General features: G+C 39.5%; 1 protein-coding gene across 1 annotated transcript in view; it reads left to right on the top strand.

Annotated features, from left to right (window-relative positions):
• Positions 1 to 17,231, top strand: part of LOC140154537 (integrator complex subunit 6-like) — a 28,413-nt gene extending 11,182 nt beyond the window's left edge. Inside the window, 12 exon segments of the mRNA XM_072177106.1 lie at positions 930 to 1,061; positions 1,730 to 1,867; positions 3,510 to 3,694; positions 4,597 to 4,749; positions 5,330 to 5,557; positions 6,151 to 6,344; positions 7,275 to 7,540; positions 11,937 to 12,085; positions 12,455 to 12,562; positions 12,565 to 12,691; positions 13,496 to 13,762; positions 14,192 to 17,231. Coding sequence (XP_072033207.1) covers positions 930 to 1,061; positions 1,730 to 1,867; positions 3,510 to 3,694; positions 4,597 to 4,749; positions 5,330 to 5,557; positions 6,151 to 6,344; positions 7,275 to 7,540; positions 11,937 to 12,085; positions 12,455 to 12,562; positions 12,565 to 12,691; positions 13,496 to 13,762; positions 14,192 to 14,430 — 2,186 coding nt within the window. The 3' untranslated portion in view covers positions 14,431 to 17,231.
• Positions 17,232 to 18,443: the final 1,212 nt, after the last annotated feature.

An 18,443-nucleotide genomic window follows, 5' to 3' on the forward strand; every position in this document is an offset into this window, starting at 1 on the left:
TATAAACTACTATATGGGCATGAAACTTGGTGGGTACAGTCAACATTTAGAGCCAAATTTTTGGGGGTCATTTTGGGGTCATCCGGGGTCACCCAGGAGTCATTGACAGGTTGTTTTGGGGTCATCCAGGTGTCATCTAAGGTCAAATTCAGTCTCCTCTTTTAGGCTTGAAGCTTTGTATCAACTTGTGAATTCCACATCACTCCATTTGGTGGAGGCATCACGGTCGAGGCTGTGCGTCGAAAACCGCGACATCTGAGAACCGCGGTCCATCTAGTTTAGGTGAAAACCATCAATTGAAGTGTCTCTGGACCTAAAGCTAAATACTAGGATCATTCATGGTTGACCTGGGGGAAAAGTTTTTTGTGTTTTTGATATGCAAAGTTATAATTGTGTTCATATCAATATTGTTGATTATTGAAAGTTTATTTCTCATTAATGGAAATAGTGAAAATCACACCAGTGATGGGGGGAAAATGTTTTTCAAATGAAGACTTGAAAAACAAGTACAAAGTTAAGAATTTTCAGTGCTGAAAGTTATGCACTAAAAAAGAATCTTGGTTGCAGTTTCATCAAGTTATGTTGCCTGCTGAAATAAGACACAAGATGGATAGCAATATGCACACAGTTTATACGTCACTGATTCAATGCACAGTGGATTCAATGATAACACATGCACAAGACTTGTTAGCCATCACTCGATCGGTGAACTCAGAATGGAACCGGAGATCTCCAGATTTAATATAAAAATATAAATTCAGGCTTAGTCTTTCATGTGGTATTTTAGTACACCATTGAGCATTGCAATCATGCAAAAAGAAGAATTTCAAGGAAAAGTAAGGGTGTCACGGTGGAGCAAATCACATTACATATTATGGCTTTAACTCCCAAGTTGTACTTCTGTTCTCTGTTTCCTATCTTGATTGCAGGTCGTTCCTATTGTGTCAAATCCATGAAGATGCTGAACCAATGTCTGGAATCCCTGGTACAGAAGGTACAGAGTGGTGTGGTTCTCAATTTTGAGAAAGTTGGTCCAGAACCACCGTTGACTACTAATGAGGGTAAGCATTGGGGTCACCTGTTGTTTCTTGATAGTTGCATTGAAAATTAGGAAGCAATTTGAATTTGAGTTGAGAATAATTAAATCCTTTTTATGTTTTTTTTGCAACTATAGGTTTTGGTATTATGTTTTGAATCTTGAAATATGCAATTTATTTTAGAGATAAATAATTTACTGTACCTTTCATACTGGTATGTGGAAATGCATAAGAAGCACCGTCTTAAACATCCAATTTATATCACATATATTGCACCAACACAAGCCCATATTCACATGTATTAATGCAAACAACATTAATTAATCAGTGACAACCACCTGTCTACACATGCTGAAATAGATGCTGGTACACATGCATGCACACCCTGTATTATGTAATCACCGGCAAACTTGGTTGTGATACACATGATAAAGAGTTTTACTGTACGTGGGCACATACTACAAGTCACCCTTTAACAGTAACCGGTACCGGAAGCCATAACACTTTCTTTACATCTAGGAACCTTGGGATGCCCATGGTTTCTGTGCGTCAACTGTATTATGTACCGAGATTTCTCTTGTGTGTCCTCGTTTACCGGTGTTTACAAACAAACATACACACACACACTTTCATCTTCAACATCCAATCTGATTATTTGACCTGTTGATGTCATTCACCAATTTCTATCGCAGCCAAGTCTGCCATACAGACTGCTGACGGCCGCAAATCTCCTCGTCCGGTCCTGGACGGAGAAGCGACCAGCAACATGAATGGCTTCCTTCTTGCTTTAGGTATGGTGCCATGGGCTCTCCCTTGTAAAATGTTACATGGTTGATGCATATGTCCACTCACTTTGATGGGTGGGGTTATACTTGAGTGACATATGCAGAACTGCAAAATATGCCACAAGAAATTAGATCAGAATTTATGTTATGTGAGCTCAAATGCAATTCAGATAACTTTTTTTTAAATGGCTTTAAAATAATCCTCTCCGCATGAGCGTCGACTGCAAACAACAAGTTCCAAATTTTCTGAAAATTAAAAAATGTCAAAATTGTATGTTTTCATGCCCATATTTGGAATCAGAATGAAAAATGCATTCAAGCAAGTACAAACAAGCCCCGTATTGGTTCGGTTGTTCTTGAGATAGCTCTTGATATTTTGAGACTCTTTATGTTAAAGCCTATGGGCAGCACGTAAAATATTTGACCAAATCAGATACAACATAAGATATAGTAAAGCTTGCAAGCCAATAGAACTACTTGTGGCATGTCTTGTATGGAGCACTGTTGTAAGTCCAATATCCAGGGTACTCACTCTAAAAGTAGACATTTTTGTGCTGCATTTACCATATAGCCTCAAATAGTTGCCCCCCCCCTCAAATAAATGCCCCCCCCCCACCACTTCTTTCAACCAAGATGTTTCAAAAATGCTGATATTTCCATGCTATCTTGTGCAGTAAGCTTACCAAGTTGCCCACATGGTCGATAATAGCGTCAATAATCGGTGAAAATTCTGATTGGAAATTCTGAAGTCATGCCGGAAGTGAACCAGAAGTCAGTGTTTCTAGTTCATAGTTTGTCATTTTAGCACGAGTTGTAATTAATAAGCTTACCTAATGATTTTAATGGGAATTAGCGTTCTGAAAATGACCTTAAATAAACACCCCCTGTTTGGAAAATGCAACGCCCCCGGGGCGTTTATTTGAGGAAATACGATATTTTTGTACTTTTCGTGCTACATGGAGCAACACGCAAATATATTTCTGCACAAAAGAAATATATTTATGCGTGAAGAGCTTTACAATCACAGACGCAAAAAATGTCTACTTTTACAGTATATGAGTATGGTTCATCTTGCCATACAAGGTCAGTTTATTAAGTGTACAAGAGTTGGTGAACTATGACCTGTAGGGTAGGATAATGAAAGCAACATACATGTACACAAGCATTAAATGGGGAATTTGAACAGAATACTAGTTGTTACTGCCCCCTATGACGTATGTAGTACCAAGTTTTGATCTGTTTATTCCTCCTGAAATGTTTGTGCTTTACTGTGGTTGTTGAAGCCACACACAGAGTATAGGATATGATGTGGATATCACAAAATCAGAAATTCAGAAATGGAATGAACCTTGCACGGGGGAGTGTGTGCCAAATGCGTCAACAGATGTGTACTTTTAATTAAAGATTGAAGCAGAAAATGTTCACTTTCACTTAACTTACCCTGTACTACATACTCAGGTCAAGGAAAGTGTTCTTATTGCATGATTCTTATTTCACAATACATGTAATGTGAAAATTCAGGTGCTTGCATTTGGTCTCAATTTCAGAACTGAATAAGAATTCTAAAGTCAAAGGAAAGAAATAAAAACTCCATGATACTGATTTCATAATAAAGTGATAATTCAATTCTTGATCCATATTCTTAATCAAAACTTTCACTTTTTTGTTTGTTTTTTTTTTTTTTCATAATCCATCATTACTTTAACAGTTTCAGGTAATGGAAGGTTGAACACAGCATCACCTACACCAGATACGTCATGTCACAGCTGTAGGAGGTTTATATACGTCATACCCAACCCAAAGACTGGAGTACCGATTGGTCACTGGCCTATCCCAGAATCCTTTTGGCCAGATGCTAATGCTCCGTCGCTGGTAAGGAAACGCTATACATTGGTTTGCCCCAAGTAGGTGCATATAATGTTAATCATGCAGAGCGTACACGCATACAAGAGTGCATATATCAGTATGCTTGCAGCAAAACCTCAAAAAAGCATTGACGTCACTACCGAACTTGAGGTGAACTAAAGAATAGAAAGTTAAATTGATTATGACATTCACATTTGCTCCTATGGTAAGCATCATGATGTAAACCAAAAGATTGGAATGACTCGGTTCAACCTTTGATATTGTATAACAATAGATTTGTAAATTATTTTGTGACATGTATGCCTATATATTGTTAAGTTGAAAATTTTGATTAACCATTCTTAGTGATAAACTTTAAAGTGATTGACAGCTGTTTTTGAGAGATGAAATAAATTCCACAAACAATTTTAATTCTTAACACTTAAATTTAATTCAATTAAAGGAGTATTTCGTGATCCTAGCATCCTCTATTTATGTCATTTTTCATTAGATAACAAAAAAAAAAACATATTCCCAAAATTTCAGTTGATTCCGATTTTGCGTTCATGAGTTATGCATAATTATGTGTATTACACTGCTCCATAGACAATACGTTGTAATTTCGTTCTGGTGCACCAGAACGAAATTCAAATTGCACGATATCTTTGCTAAACGAATTAATCTGCAAGAAATATTTTGTACATAAACATTATGTAGCCAGAGGTTTCCAGTGATGTAAAAATCTCAGCGTTTTTTGAGAAAAGTGGGGGGATGAGGCTGTGGATCACGAAATGCCCTTTTAATATGCCCTATTGTTGAGCCAGCATTTGATTGACAGTTCTAATGTTGACCATAGAATAAATTACAACATCTTTTAATTTCTTCACCTAGTATAACTCAATTAATTACAATCCGTTCTCATCCAACAGCAAACCAGAGACTCCCAACCTGTCGTCAAGTTTGTGTGCACCAACAGTGAACCAATGGCATTAGACAATGTGCCCTTTGACAAGTATGAACTTGAACCTTCACCTTTGACCCAATACATCCTAGAGAGACGGAATCCAATTGCTGCGTGGCAAGTGAGTATACTGACTACATGAGATGAGTTAAAAAAACAGGTCATTACTACAAAAAGTTAAGCAGATGATTAAGGCTAAAAAAAACAAGTTATGTCTCAAGGTTTTTCTTAGCCCATCCATTTTTCTTAGCCCGTCCATTTCAGTTGAAATGGCAAATTCATTTTTAATTTCTTTTTTTTTCTTTTTAGTTTTTTGCTGTAAAATCATGAAATTTTGAGAAATATGAAGAAAATTGACTTGATTCAATTATAGGTATAAAACAATTGATATATTTGTACTTCAATTGTGTAATGAACCACAATTTTATGCTTTGTACTTCTGAACACTTTGCAAATGACATTATAATTCAAAGTCTTTAATAAAATCTTTAAAAAAACACCGCATTCCTCATTCGTTTTTGAAACTTTTCAAACTGCCAAGCGCTTTGAGACATAGCACTATTTTTTAAATATTGATAAAAAAAACTTCAAACAATTGTCTTACTTTGACAGTGCAAATGGAAAAAATATGACCGTGTACCAAGTAATGTTTTGCTAAATAAAGAGCACATCACAAAGCAGAAATCATGCATTTTTTGCAGGTATTTGTAAGCAACAGTGGCAAGAATACAGAGATAGGACATCCATTTGGTTACCTCAAGGCCAGTACTAATCTATCTTGTGTCAATCTATTCATCATGCCGTACAACTATCCCGTCCTACTCCCCCTGCTTGATGACCTGTTTAAGATACATAAGCTGAAACCAACGGTGAAATGGAGGCAGGCGTTTGAGAATTACCTGCGAGATGTTCCCAACTACTATGCTGTGGTATGTATGTAGTGTTACAATTGAATAACGTCTGTGCTACCAAATTATTTACTTATACGATAAAAAAAGCTTTTACAGGCAGTCGGACTTGCCAAGTAGGGTTAGTCGGTCAGGATTTTTTCAGCAAGAAGCCAAATGACCCTTAAATAATATTTTAATGAACAGAAGGAATGAAATTTAATATTAGATCAGTCCATTTTGGCAGACTGACCAGGGATTCAGATTTAAGGAGCACGAGTGCGACCGTACACCTTAAATCTCCTGTCCAAGTGCAATTTAATAGTACACCTGACAGCCCGCCCTAACATTTCCAGAATTGTGATTTGTAGCACTCCTGTTATTTTCAAAACTCAATCCCTGACTGACTAGGCTTTTACCCCATCCGCACAACTGGACCGGTTACCCGTCTGAGCTTGGTAGTCGCCTAAATAGTCATCAATCAACATCCTCCCAGCTTGACTTATGGCTCATTAACTGTGTGTCACTGGGGTGCTGATAATGCAGTGGTGTAAAAATAATTGGGCAATGGGTAGAAATTATTTAATTGTTTAATTAAAAGGTGCTAACAATCCGAAATTGTACATTTCACACAGCCATTAAAGATTGCCCTGCGTAGGATGGGTGCCCCCAACCTGATACCTGAAGGAATGGAGAACTGTCTCAACTACAGCGTCGTCACTTATCTGAAGAAACTCAAACAACAATCCAAGGTGGAGGCTGAGAGATTGTCAGCTGTCATCTGTAAACCTACAAAGCCACATGAATCGGGCATCAAAGTCAACCCAAGGTAAAGCGGGAAAGATGAAGTCGTTATGCTGACCTTCTGAGGAGCGTATGTGACACGATCGGATCCACTCGGACTAGTAGAAAAGTTTGACAATTTTAATTTTCAAAATTTAAGTCTCTGGCATACTTGTTTGCAAAGTTGTGAACTTTCATATGTTGATTTTCTTATTTTTTTATTTTTTAGTTTTTTGCTCCTTATTTTTTTCGATCTCAATTTGAATATTACCGAAATAATTCAGTGAACATTGAATTGGGTGCAGCTTCAAATTGCAAGTGTTCACTCAAAGCACTGACATACTCATGTACACATTCAAAGACGCTGGATAGATGTGCGTTCAAAATAGCTGCCTCAAGGTGATGATGTCACTCACTGCACTACAGACTAGCCTCTGGCAGAGAAGAACGGCACATGGTCACATTTTGAGAGTGTCGCAGCATAAACACTGAAGTGGGGTTCTGATTGGCTGATTCAATTATCTAACAGTCATAACAACAAACTGATCATCTGATTGGCCTGTTATACGTCAAAGTGTTTTTCGGCACAGAGCAGTGCTCCTGAAGCTATGTGAAACAGACTGCCAGACATCTCTGGAAGCTAGTTAAAAAGAAGAAATTAACAAGCTTAGGCCTTTGATGGTCATAGAAAGTTGCTTCCAAGTGACTGTCCAATTGGTTGGGTCAAGTTACAGGTGGTGTCCATGTCCAAGTTAGAAATGTGTGTAAATTGTTTGGCGCATTGAGAAATCAAGGAAGTATGTAAAAGATTTGATGATGATATTATAATTATTTTGATAAATTTGATCTTATTTGCTGGAAAATTGACCAGAATGACTAATATGCACTTGCTGTATGATTTACTGTGTAACACATCCAGACAAGAGAAATGGATAGATGTCTAGAAATATTTCACATGTTGATGTTGTTTATGCAGATCACAGATGCCATCTCTGGCAGCAAGGAAAGACTTCCAACAGTTGCTGCAAAGAATCACAGGGGAGACCATCACCATCAGGCCTGACAGTAATGTGACAGATTTCCAGGGATTTGTAGTACGTGTGCCAGACAAGGAGATCCGACCACAGATGTACCGTAATCCATTTGATATTCCTAGGAAGGAGTTGATTGACCAAGTGGTTAGAATGAGAGCCAACTTCTTGCAGGTGGCCATGTCAAAATCGGCAAGATTTATGAATGAAGGTAAGTATGGGGGACATTGTATGCATATAAGATTCTGTTAAACTTGTGGAACTGGGGAGTTATCATACACCCGATATGGAAGACATGGTCTTAACCCCTACTCCCTCTCTGCTTCTTGCCTGTGTGGAAGGAAGACATGATCTTAACCCCTACTTCCTCTCTGCTTCTTACCTGAGTGGAAGGAAGACATGATCTTAACCCCTACTTCCTCTCTGCTTCTTACCTGAGTGGAAGGAAGGCATGATCTTAACCCCTACTTCCTCTCTGCTTCTTACCTGAGTGGAAGGAAGACATGATCTTAACCCCTACTCCCTCTCTACTTCTTAACTGAGTGGAAGGAAGACATGATCTTAACCCCTACTTCCTCTCTGCTTCTTACCTGAGTGGAAGGAAGGCATGATCTTAACCCCTACTCCCTCTCTACTTCTTACCTGAGTGGAAGGAAGACACGATCTTAACCCCTACTTCCTCTCTGCTTCTTACCTGAGTGGAAGGAAGACATGATCTTAACCCCTACTTCCTCTCTGCTTCTTACCTGAGTGGAAGGAAGACACGATCTTAACCCCTACTTCCTCTCTGCTTCTTACCTGAGTGGAAGGAAGACATGATCTTAACCCCTACTTCCTCTCTGCTTCTTACCTGAGTGGAAGGAAGACATGATCTTAACCCCTACTTCCTCTCTGCTTCTTACCTGAGTGGAAGGAAGACATGATCTTAACCCCTACTCCCTCTCTGCTTCTTACCTGAGTGGAAGGAAGACATGATCTTAACCCCTACTCCCTCTCTGCTTCTTACCTGAGTGGAAGGAAGACATGATCTTAACCCCTACTTCCTCTCTGCTTCTTACCTGAGTGGAAGGAAGGCATGATCTTAACCCCTACTTCCTCTCTGCTTCTTACCTGAGTGGAAGGAAGACATGATCTTAACCCCTACTCCCTCTCTACTTCTTACCTGAGTGGAAGGAAGACATGATCTTAACCCCTACTTCCTCTCTGCTTCTTACCTGAGTGGAAGGAAGGCATGATCTTAACCCCTACTCCCTCTCTACTTCTTACCTGAGTGGAAGGAAGACACGATCTTAACCCCTACTTCCTCTCTGCTTCTTACCTGAGTGGAAGGAAGACATGATCTTAACCCCTACTTCCTCTCTGCTTCTTACCTGAGTGGAAGGAAGACACGATCTTAACCCCTACTTCCTCTCTGCTTCTTACCTGAGTGGAAGGAAGACATGATCTTAACCCCTACTTCCTCTCTGCTTCTTACCTGAGTGGAATGAAGACATGATCTTAACCCCTACTTCCTCTCTGCTTCTTACCTGAGTGGAAGGAAGACATGATCTTAACCCCTACTTCCTCTCTGCTTCTTACCTGAGTGGAAGGAAGACATGATCTTAACCCCTACTTCCTCTCTGCTTCTTACCTGAGTGGAAGGAAGACATGATCTTAACCCCTACTTCCTCTCTGCTTCTTACCTGAGTGGAAGGAAGACACGATCTTAACCCCTACTTCCTCTCTGCTTCTTACCTGAGTGGAAGGAAGACATGATCTTAACCCCTACTTCCTCTCTGCTTCTTACCTGAGTGGAAGGAAGGCATGATCTTAACCCCTACTCCCTCTCTGCTTCTTACCTGAGTGGAAGGAAGACACGATCTTAACCCCTACTCCCTCTCTGCTTCTTACCTGAGTGGAAGGAAGACATGATCTTAACCCCTACCACCTCTCTGCTTCTTACCTGAGTGGAAGGAAGACATGATCTTAACCCCTACTCCCTCTCTGCTTCTTACCTGAGTGGAAGGAAGACATGATCTTAACCCCTACTCCCTCTCTGCTTCTTACCTGAGTGGAAGGAAGACATGATCTTAACCCCTACTCCCTCTCTGCTTCTTACCTGAGTGGAAGGAAGACACGATCTTAACCCCTACTCCCTCTCTGCTTCTTACCTGAGTGGAAGGAAGACATGATCTTAACCCCTACTTCCTCTCTGCTTCTTACCTGAGTGGAAGGAAAACATGATCTTAACCCCTACTTCCTCTCTGCTTCTTACCTGAGTGGAAGGAAGACATGATCTTAACCCCTACTTCCTCTCTGCTTCTTACCTGAGTGGAAGGAAGACATGATCTTAACCCCTACTTCCTCTCTGCTTCTTACCTGAGTGGAAGGAAGACATGATCTTAACCCCTACTTCCTCTCTGCTTCTTACCTGAGTGGAAGGAAGACATGATCTTAACCCCTACTCCCTCTCTGCTTCTTACCTGAGTGGAAGGAAGACACGATCTTAACCCCTACTCCCTCTCTGCTTCTTACCTGAGTGGAAGGAAGACATGATCTTAACCCCTACTTCCTCTCTGCTTCTTACCTGAGTGGAAGGAAAACATGATCTTAACCCCTACTTCCTCTCTGCTTCTTACCTGAGTGGAAGGAAGACACGATCTTAACCCCTACTTCCTCTCTGCTTCTTACCTGAGTGGAAGGAAGACATGATCTTAACCCCTACTTCCTCTCTGCTTCTTACCTGAGTGGAAGGAAGACATGATCTTAACCCCTACTTCCTCTCTGCTTCTTACCTGAGTGGAAGGAAGACATGATCTTAACCCCTACTTCCTCTCTGCTTCTTACCTGAGTGGAAGGAAGACACGATCTTAACCCCTACTTCCTCTCTGCTTCTTACCTGAGTGGAAGGAAGACATGATCTTAACCCCTACTTCCTCTCTGCTTCTTACCTGAGTGGAAGGAAGGCATGATCTTAACCCCTACTTCCTCTCTGCTTCTTACCTGAGTGGAAGGAAGACATGATCTTAACCCCTACTCCCTCTCTACTTCTTACCTGAGTGGAAGGAAGACACGATCTTAACCCCTACTTCCTCTCTGCTTCTTACCTGAGTGGAAGGAAGACATGATCTAAACCCCTACTCCCTCTCTGCTTCTTACCTGAGTGGAAGGAAGGCATGATCTTAACCCCTACTCCCTCTCTGCTTCTTACCTGAGTGGAAGGAAGACACGATCTTAACCCCTACTTCCTCTCTGCTTCTTACCTGAGTGGAAGGAAGACATGATCTTAACCCCTACTTCCTCTCTGCTTCTTACCTGAGTGGAAGGAAGACACGATCTTAACCCCTACTTCCTCTCTGCTTCTTACCTGAGTGGAAGGAAGACATGATCTTAACCCCTACTTCCTCTCTGCTTCTTACCTGAGTAGAAGGAAGACATGATCTTAACCCCTACTTCCTCTCTGCTTCTTACCTGAGTGGAAGGAAGACATGATCTTAACCCCTACTCCCTCTCTGCTTCTTACCTGAGTGGAAGGAAGACATGATCTTAACCCCTACTTCCTCTCTGCTTCTTACCTGAGTGGAAGGAAGACATGATCTTAACCCCTACTCCCTCTCTGCTTCTTACCTGAGTGGAAGGGAAAAAAAAGATGAAGAGAAAAGTTGTTTTTCCCACCCGGGAATTGACCCATCGACCCCTCGGGTGGGAACCAGTAGAACAGGTATAGCAAGTTACATGTGTGACCATTGCCCGGCCAATGGTTTCATGCCTATATGAAGTTTGGCATGATTACGCAATCGGATCATGTGGCATGCATGGTCTTACATTTGCTTTGTGCCGGATTTTTTTGTATGGTCTAGTAGTGTTAGGTTAATCTCCCAATCAAGGGTGTAGATTTCAATTGGAGTCACCCATTCAGGTGTAACCTTCATTTATAATTCATGCCCTGTGTGGGAGATTATGGTCATGTCTTCCATAGAGTGTATGGATTTCAACTGAAATAGCACATTCCTTGGGGTGCTGCAGAGGATACAGGTCTTCAATTTAATCCTGTTGTAAAACAAACATGTTGAGAATCAAATCAACTATCTGAACCATTTCTTAATATCTTCAACCAAGTGAAAAATATATACAATAATGATGCCGACTTCCATTTATTAAATATGTAATAGGCAAGACTCATAACATCATGGATTGATAAAGAAAAGCATGCACATAGTTGGGCACGGCCTCTACGCTAAATGCATCTTCGTAATGCATGACTGGTGTGTGCTTTTGTGAATTTGCGCAAGGTGAAGGTTTTACCAATTACGAGATGAATAAATTGAAAACCATGACCGGGTGTGGCCGCTGCCTTTTAGCTTGATCTACAACAATGTTTTTTAAGGTTTTGCACAGTCTTGAAGGTGTTAAGCCCAGGTTATACTACATCCCGTTGTCAGTTCACTCGGTCTACTGCAACTGCCCCCAACTTAGGATGTACGGTGGTGGATAGTAGGATAAAATACAGTCACAGACAGTTGTACTTGTATCCCAATATTAAGGAAATGAATAAAGGAATCATTGTTTCTTATGTTGTTTGCTTCCTGGTACCAAAGTAAATGATTTTGATTTATTTCTTGTTTCAGATAAATTTCACCACATTCCTCAGGCTGATATGGGTAATTATCAAGAGTACTTAAAGCGTATGCCAACACCATTACGAGAGGCTGACCCTGCACCAGCAAGGTTACATACATTTGGCAATCCATTTAAGCTTGCCTCAGACAAAGATAAGGTGAGTTTGTTATTGGCCGAGATCTACACACTCAGGCACTCAAACTGTATCAATATGTACTTCCAAATCCAGGTCCTCAGTGTGGATTAATATTCTTTACCACAAATGTTTTAAAGACATGTACCAAGATCAGTTAATTTCAATGTGCCATAACTAGATCAAGTTTTGTTACAAATCCTAAAGATGAAACCCCAAACTTCAAATCCCAGATAAAATACATATGACCCATTCCGAATGAACAGGTGTTTATTTGACTAATGCTGATGTATTAGTGATAATTGTAATTCCTTGTAGCTTTATCATTTTATTATTAAACAAATAATTTGCTCCTAACGCTGATTAATTTGTTCCATTTGCCCATTTTCACAGCAAATGATGGTTGATGAAGCCGATGTAAATGAAGCAATGACGGGTCCTCAGCAGCGCAAACGCTCCTCGGACTCACCACCAGGATCACCAGCTGCCAAGAGGATACGCATGGCGGTGGGTCAAGTCCAGCGCCCCCTAGCAGGAGGCCCAACTCTCCAGGAATACCTGGAGGTCTACAAGGGGGTTTACTCAAGAAACCAATAGAACAGTTGATACAAAATAGACAGAAAACAGAAGGTAACAAACTCCTTGTGTGTGGCACATGGCCGACAAAATATCTGCACCTCCCAATTATTTTCCCATGCGCCCGGCAATTTCGATTGAAAGTATACCCCAAGTAGTTTGGTACCAGGACTCAAAATACACAGGGCTAACAGAAATGTCCCCACATTTCACAAAAAGAAAACAATTGCTATGGCAAAAAGTACACACAAGGGCTACTTATGATGGAATGTTAAAAGTATAGTTCTTTTAATGAAAAAGCATTTGGGCCCTTGCGCTTGATGAAGGAGACACTATATATCATTGAGATGGCAAATTTACAGTAAGTTCATTGAGTCCCAAATAGGGATATCTATCTAAATATTGATTTCTTTCTTTGTCCTCCAAAAGATGTGGGCTGTTCCAATTGAAAACCACACTCCCACTGGAAGATTTTGGAATTAGCAAATTCAACAGTTAAAATTATTCCAGATCCAATCATTTTCATCCATAAAGCATGGAAAAGCAAGCAAAATAGTCTCAATTTTAGGCCTAATTGTGCAAAATTCAACTAGATTTGATAAATTTCGACATAAAGGAAGCAAAAATGTCAAGCTGGATTGACCAACTAATTTTTTTTGATAAGTGTACGGATAGTTTTGTGTGCAGTATATATCATCTGATGCATATAAGAGAGACTTTTGTGTTTATTTGTCAAAGTCATATTTTAGCAGCATTTCTGAATTATTTCTCTTTTATTTTACAGTGCAATCCCCTGTCCAGCTGGAGCACAGACCGCCAGACATTAACATATTGGATGAGGATACAGAACTTCACCATAACAACAACGACGCCATCTCCATGAAGAATTAGCCATGGATGTTGACATGGAAATCCAAACAGCCTCTGCACTGAACAATCATGTTGAACCTAATAGGACAGATAAGCAAACGACCATTATTGGTCAGAATGCTAATAGAAGGACTCGTGTAAGAGTTGGTGGTGATGTAGGTACAGGGAATGGGAGAATTAGCAATGCTGATATACAGGAGTACAATGCAAACTTGAAGAAAGCTGTCATCAAGGAAGTTAGAAAGCCAGGCAAAGGTAACAGTACAGTTCATATAATTAGGCTAATGAAAATTGATTCCACGTTTCCTGTCACCCACCCACCTGCATCACTTCTTCATTTTCATAAAAAGTCAATTATATCTGGAAACTGAGATGGAAATAATGTTCCAGGTGATTACAAAAATTGCAATTTCTTTTTTCATTTTAAGAAGAGTAGCTATATAGCATGTACAGCATTTGTACAGGAGACAGGTTGTTATTATTATTATTTGTTTTGACACTTCATTAATTTCCTCAGGCCTTTGAATATATTGTATTAAATATATTAGTATTTTAATCAATATAACTCTGCTGTGATGCTAGGTACGATTAAAATCAACACATGACCCAAATTTTACACTTGCATTTTTAAGTTATCAAAAGCAATCCGTAAAATATGTTGTCATTTTTCTTTTGTCGCTCCAGACTTCAGCAAATTATTCAAACACCTGAATTCCATCCAAGGCAATCTCGATACCAAATATTTATTTGTGAATAGCATCATCCGTGAAGCCGGTCGCTTTAAGAGGAAACATCTGATTCAAATGCTGGAAGCATTTCAACAATCCATGGTACGGTATGAAGAGAGCCAACAAGCATCGGCAGCAAAAGCGCAAAGGATCATCAAGAAACCACAATGCACAGGGGTATCCTCACACAGGTAGTACAGTAATAGGTACCAGTATTTTTAAATTTTTGAAACTGTGTTTGGGATGGTTTTATTCTTGATGTCTGGAAAATTTGAACATAATACAAGTTAGGGGCAGTTTCAAAACTTGACTAGCGGTTGATGCGCATTCCATTGTTGTTTAGAACAATAGAAACAGGCTTTAACCGTATGGAACCGGTAGCGCCAAGTTTTGAACCCATCCCTTATGCAGTAAAACTATAGTAATAATTTCATTTGAATGAACACAACTGCCAACACCTGTACACAATTTTCAAAATACAATGCGAATGCAAGAACTTGCATACTTAATGAAAATACTAACCAATGATTCAAATGAAATTTTTACTGTAGACCTATGGTCTAAGAAAAAAAAATAGATACAGGTTTGGCTGGATCAAACCGTTGTATTTAAACGTTCATTAAAGTTCATCGGTTTTTGTAATTGATTGATTTGAAACTTTTGATCTAACCACAAGAAAGTTATTTCTACTTCTCGGAATTTCAGATGAAGGAAACACAGAGCTGCCAACCCTTCTTGATCCTGCAGAAGACTTCCTCATTTGCTCACAATCTTCTGTCTTCTGCAAAACATATTAAATCTTCTGCATTTGCAGCCATCTTGCTAAATCTTCTGCATTTACAGTCTTCTGGCTAAAAAATCAAAACAAATCAAATCAAAATCAATTATACGCACACTGTCCTGTCCTTTTGCAAATAAAAAGGTTGAGTAGCCTTGGAAAGGCATTTTTAAGGGTCTCAAAAAGCTAACATCCAGGAGCTTTGCCCTTAGCATGAGAGTGCCACCACCTAAGCTTTTTTTCCACTTGGCAGAAATCTTGTGCATTTACATATTCCAATGTTGGCAGCTCTGGAAACAGTGTAAATCAAAGTCAACTAGCCATCTGTTGACAAAGATGGGGGCAGATTCAAACTTCCAGGAGTCTATGACACTGTTATCATGTCTAAGGTCAAAAAGGCATCACAGTTTCAGTCACGCTGATCTAAGATGGAGTAACCATCTGAAAATCTGAGGTAAAAATATGACTTTATTGTATTTGGATCAATAGATTTAAACTTTAAAATCAAACCTTTGTATTGATGAAGTAAAAGTAGCTGTACAAGGTTCAGTTAATTTTTGTTTTAAACTGTTCAGTGTAAAACAGACTTTAAGAATTCAAGTATTAATGGCCAGAGTTTTAAAGCTGAAAATAATACCATCTTGAGGCATTTACCCTCATGGCAGAATATGTTTTTGTTTTCCATGTCATAATAATTGGAGCCCACAACTAATACATCCATTACATGAGTACTTAATATGCTGATGTTGGCATTGGACTATTCCAGTTTAAATCCATACACCTCCTATGGAAGACATGACCTTAATCTCCCACACAGGTGGTGTAAATTTCAAACGGGGTCACCAATTTGTCTAAACCCATTTGAAATTTGGATTCCATGTGTGGAAGATTAAGATCATGTCTTCCACAGGGGGGTAATGGTTTTCAACTGAAATAGCCTAATTGCATGGGTTTAGTAGGAATTTGGCACAAAACATGGAAAGTACACATTTGTCAAGGACATTGACAGTATGAGTCAACTTGTAACATCATCAGAAGGAATACACACCACGCTATAATCCAACAATGTCTGATAGTATGGATTGTTCATTTTGTTGTTGTCCTAATGAAATATTTTACATTGAAAAATATGTTTGTGAAGGTTGTCATTCATCCAGGTATAATAAATATTAAATTGGAATCATAAAACTCATCAACTAGACTCGCGTTTATCTTGAGAGGCTACAGTATCGCACCTTATCCTAGGTGCATCATCAGGTTATCTGTTGATCTGGCAGCAATTGGTCATCGACCTGTGACAAGGTGGTGTTGCCAGACCTACAGAAGTCATTGATTTTGAGGAAGCAATCTATGTAAAGAAAGAACAACTTTCACTAAACATGGGAGGTGGTCTGCAGCATAATTTGGCAGGTGTACAGTTCTATGATCAAAAACATTCCTAAGAAGTTTGATTCAAAATCATTTACCTCTGGCAACACCAGGGTTCGAATTCGTGAAAAAAAATTGTGTAGCAGGTTTTGGCCAATTCATCATAATCAGGATACTTCCATATACTAAAGCACTATAAAAAAGTGCTAAACAAATGCAAAATTGGGTAGCAGTTACTTCAAAATGTGGAGCAAACTGCTATGCGATACAGCCGAATTCGAACCCTGGGCAACACCACCAATTGCTGCCAGATCAACAGGTAACCTGATGACGCACCTAGGATAGGGTGCGATACTGTAACCTCTCAAGATAAAACGCGAGTCCAGTTGATTAGTTTCATAATTCCAATTAGATATACATTGGAAAATGTTAACCAATTCTGTGGTCCGGTTTATTCAAATCAACTGTGTGGATCAAATTGACCAAAATTGCTCCTTTGATTCTTCACAAATAATTTCATTTCCAATCAGTGGCCAAATTTACTTCATAATTGTAGCAAAAAATTATAAACCATCACCAACAGTGCTGGCTAACATTTTCCTGAAATTGCATAATGTTTTATTTTTGTTTTTTGATAATGATATGACGCCAGTACTTGTACATTTTTTCATTGATGTAATGATAGTACAATTGTTCACTTTCAAGGGCGTAGCCAGGATTTATTGGGGGAGGGGGGGCGTCAGATTTTGAAAAGGTGGACTTTTTCCCCCAAAGTGGACTGTTTTCCAAAATTTCAAGAAAGCATCAAGAACCCAATATTTTTTCTTCATAACAAATGGGCAGATTTGGACCTTTTGTGATCAAAAAGCATAAAAACCTGTATGGTTTTTTTCACCTGCAACAATTGGTAAAGTGGACCTTATTGGCATGCGGTGATTTTTATTGGGGGTGCCCCCTGGCTACGCCCCGTTCACTTTTGAACTTTTGTTTTGCTAATGTGATGTTTTCAATCATCAAGACAATATATTGATGTTTTTTAAAGAAACGATCTGAAATATCTCCCCTAGTATGCATTACTTCTGTATGTTTAAGAATTTGAATTGACAGTGTGTACTGTATGCAGTACAACTTAAATATGTGATTTGATGGCACAGCGGGCTTATTCCATTTAAAATCCACACACCCCCTGTGGCAAATTTCACTGCCAAATTAATTCCATTTGCACCATGTGGTCAATCCAGCTGGAAATTATTGCTAGTTTTTTATGTGAAATTTCAGCTGAAAATTGTTGAAATTTATATAAAAAAATTCCAGATGAATTTGGCCAAAAATTATACAATTTGTTTTTATTATGCCTCCACCGGAGGTATTATGTTTCCTGGTTGTCCGTCCGTCCATCTGTCCGTCCGAGCTTGCGGGTGCAATTTCTCGGAACTGGTAAGATGTACAGTGATGCAATTTGGTGGGGGATGGGCGTTGGCGGTCTTCAAATTCCAGTAGGTTTGATTAGTGGGTCAATGTCACCCAAGGTCATCTAGGGGTCATCTGAGGTCAAATTAGCAAAAACCGTCGTATGGGCATGAACCTTGGTGTACAGTGATGCAATTTGGTGGAGGGATGGTCGTTGGCAGTCTTCAAATTCCAGTAGGTTTGGTTAGTGGGTCAGGGTCACCAAAAGTCATCTAGGGGTCATCTGAGGTCAAACTAGCAAAAATCGTCGTATGGACATGAACCTTGGTGGGTACTGTCAACATTTAGAATCAAATTTTTTGAGGATCATTTTGGGGTCATCTGGGGTCACCCAGGGGTCATCTGAGGTCGAATAACTTAAAACTGTCATATGGGCATGAAACTTGGTGGGTACAGTCAACATTTAGAGTCAAATTCTTGGACGGTCATTTTGGGGTCATCCAGGGGTCATCTGAGGTCAAATAACTTAAAACTGTCGTATGGGCATGAAACTTGGTGGGTACAGTCAACATTTAGAGTCAAATTCTTGGACGGTCATTTTGGGGTCATCCAGGGGTCATCTGAGGTCAAATAACTTAAAACTGTCGTATGG

The sequence above is a fragment of the Amphiura filiformis genome, chromosome 6 (assembly GCF_039555335.1).
Source record: "Amphiura filiformis chromosome 6, Afil_fr2py, whole genome shotgun sequence".
NCBI lineage: Eukaryota > Metazoa > Echinodermata > Ophiuroidea > Amphilepidida > Amphiuridae > Amphiura > Amphiura filiformis.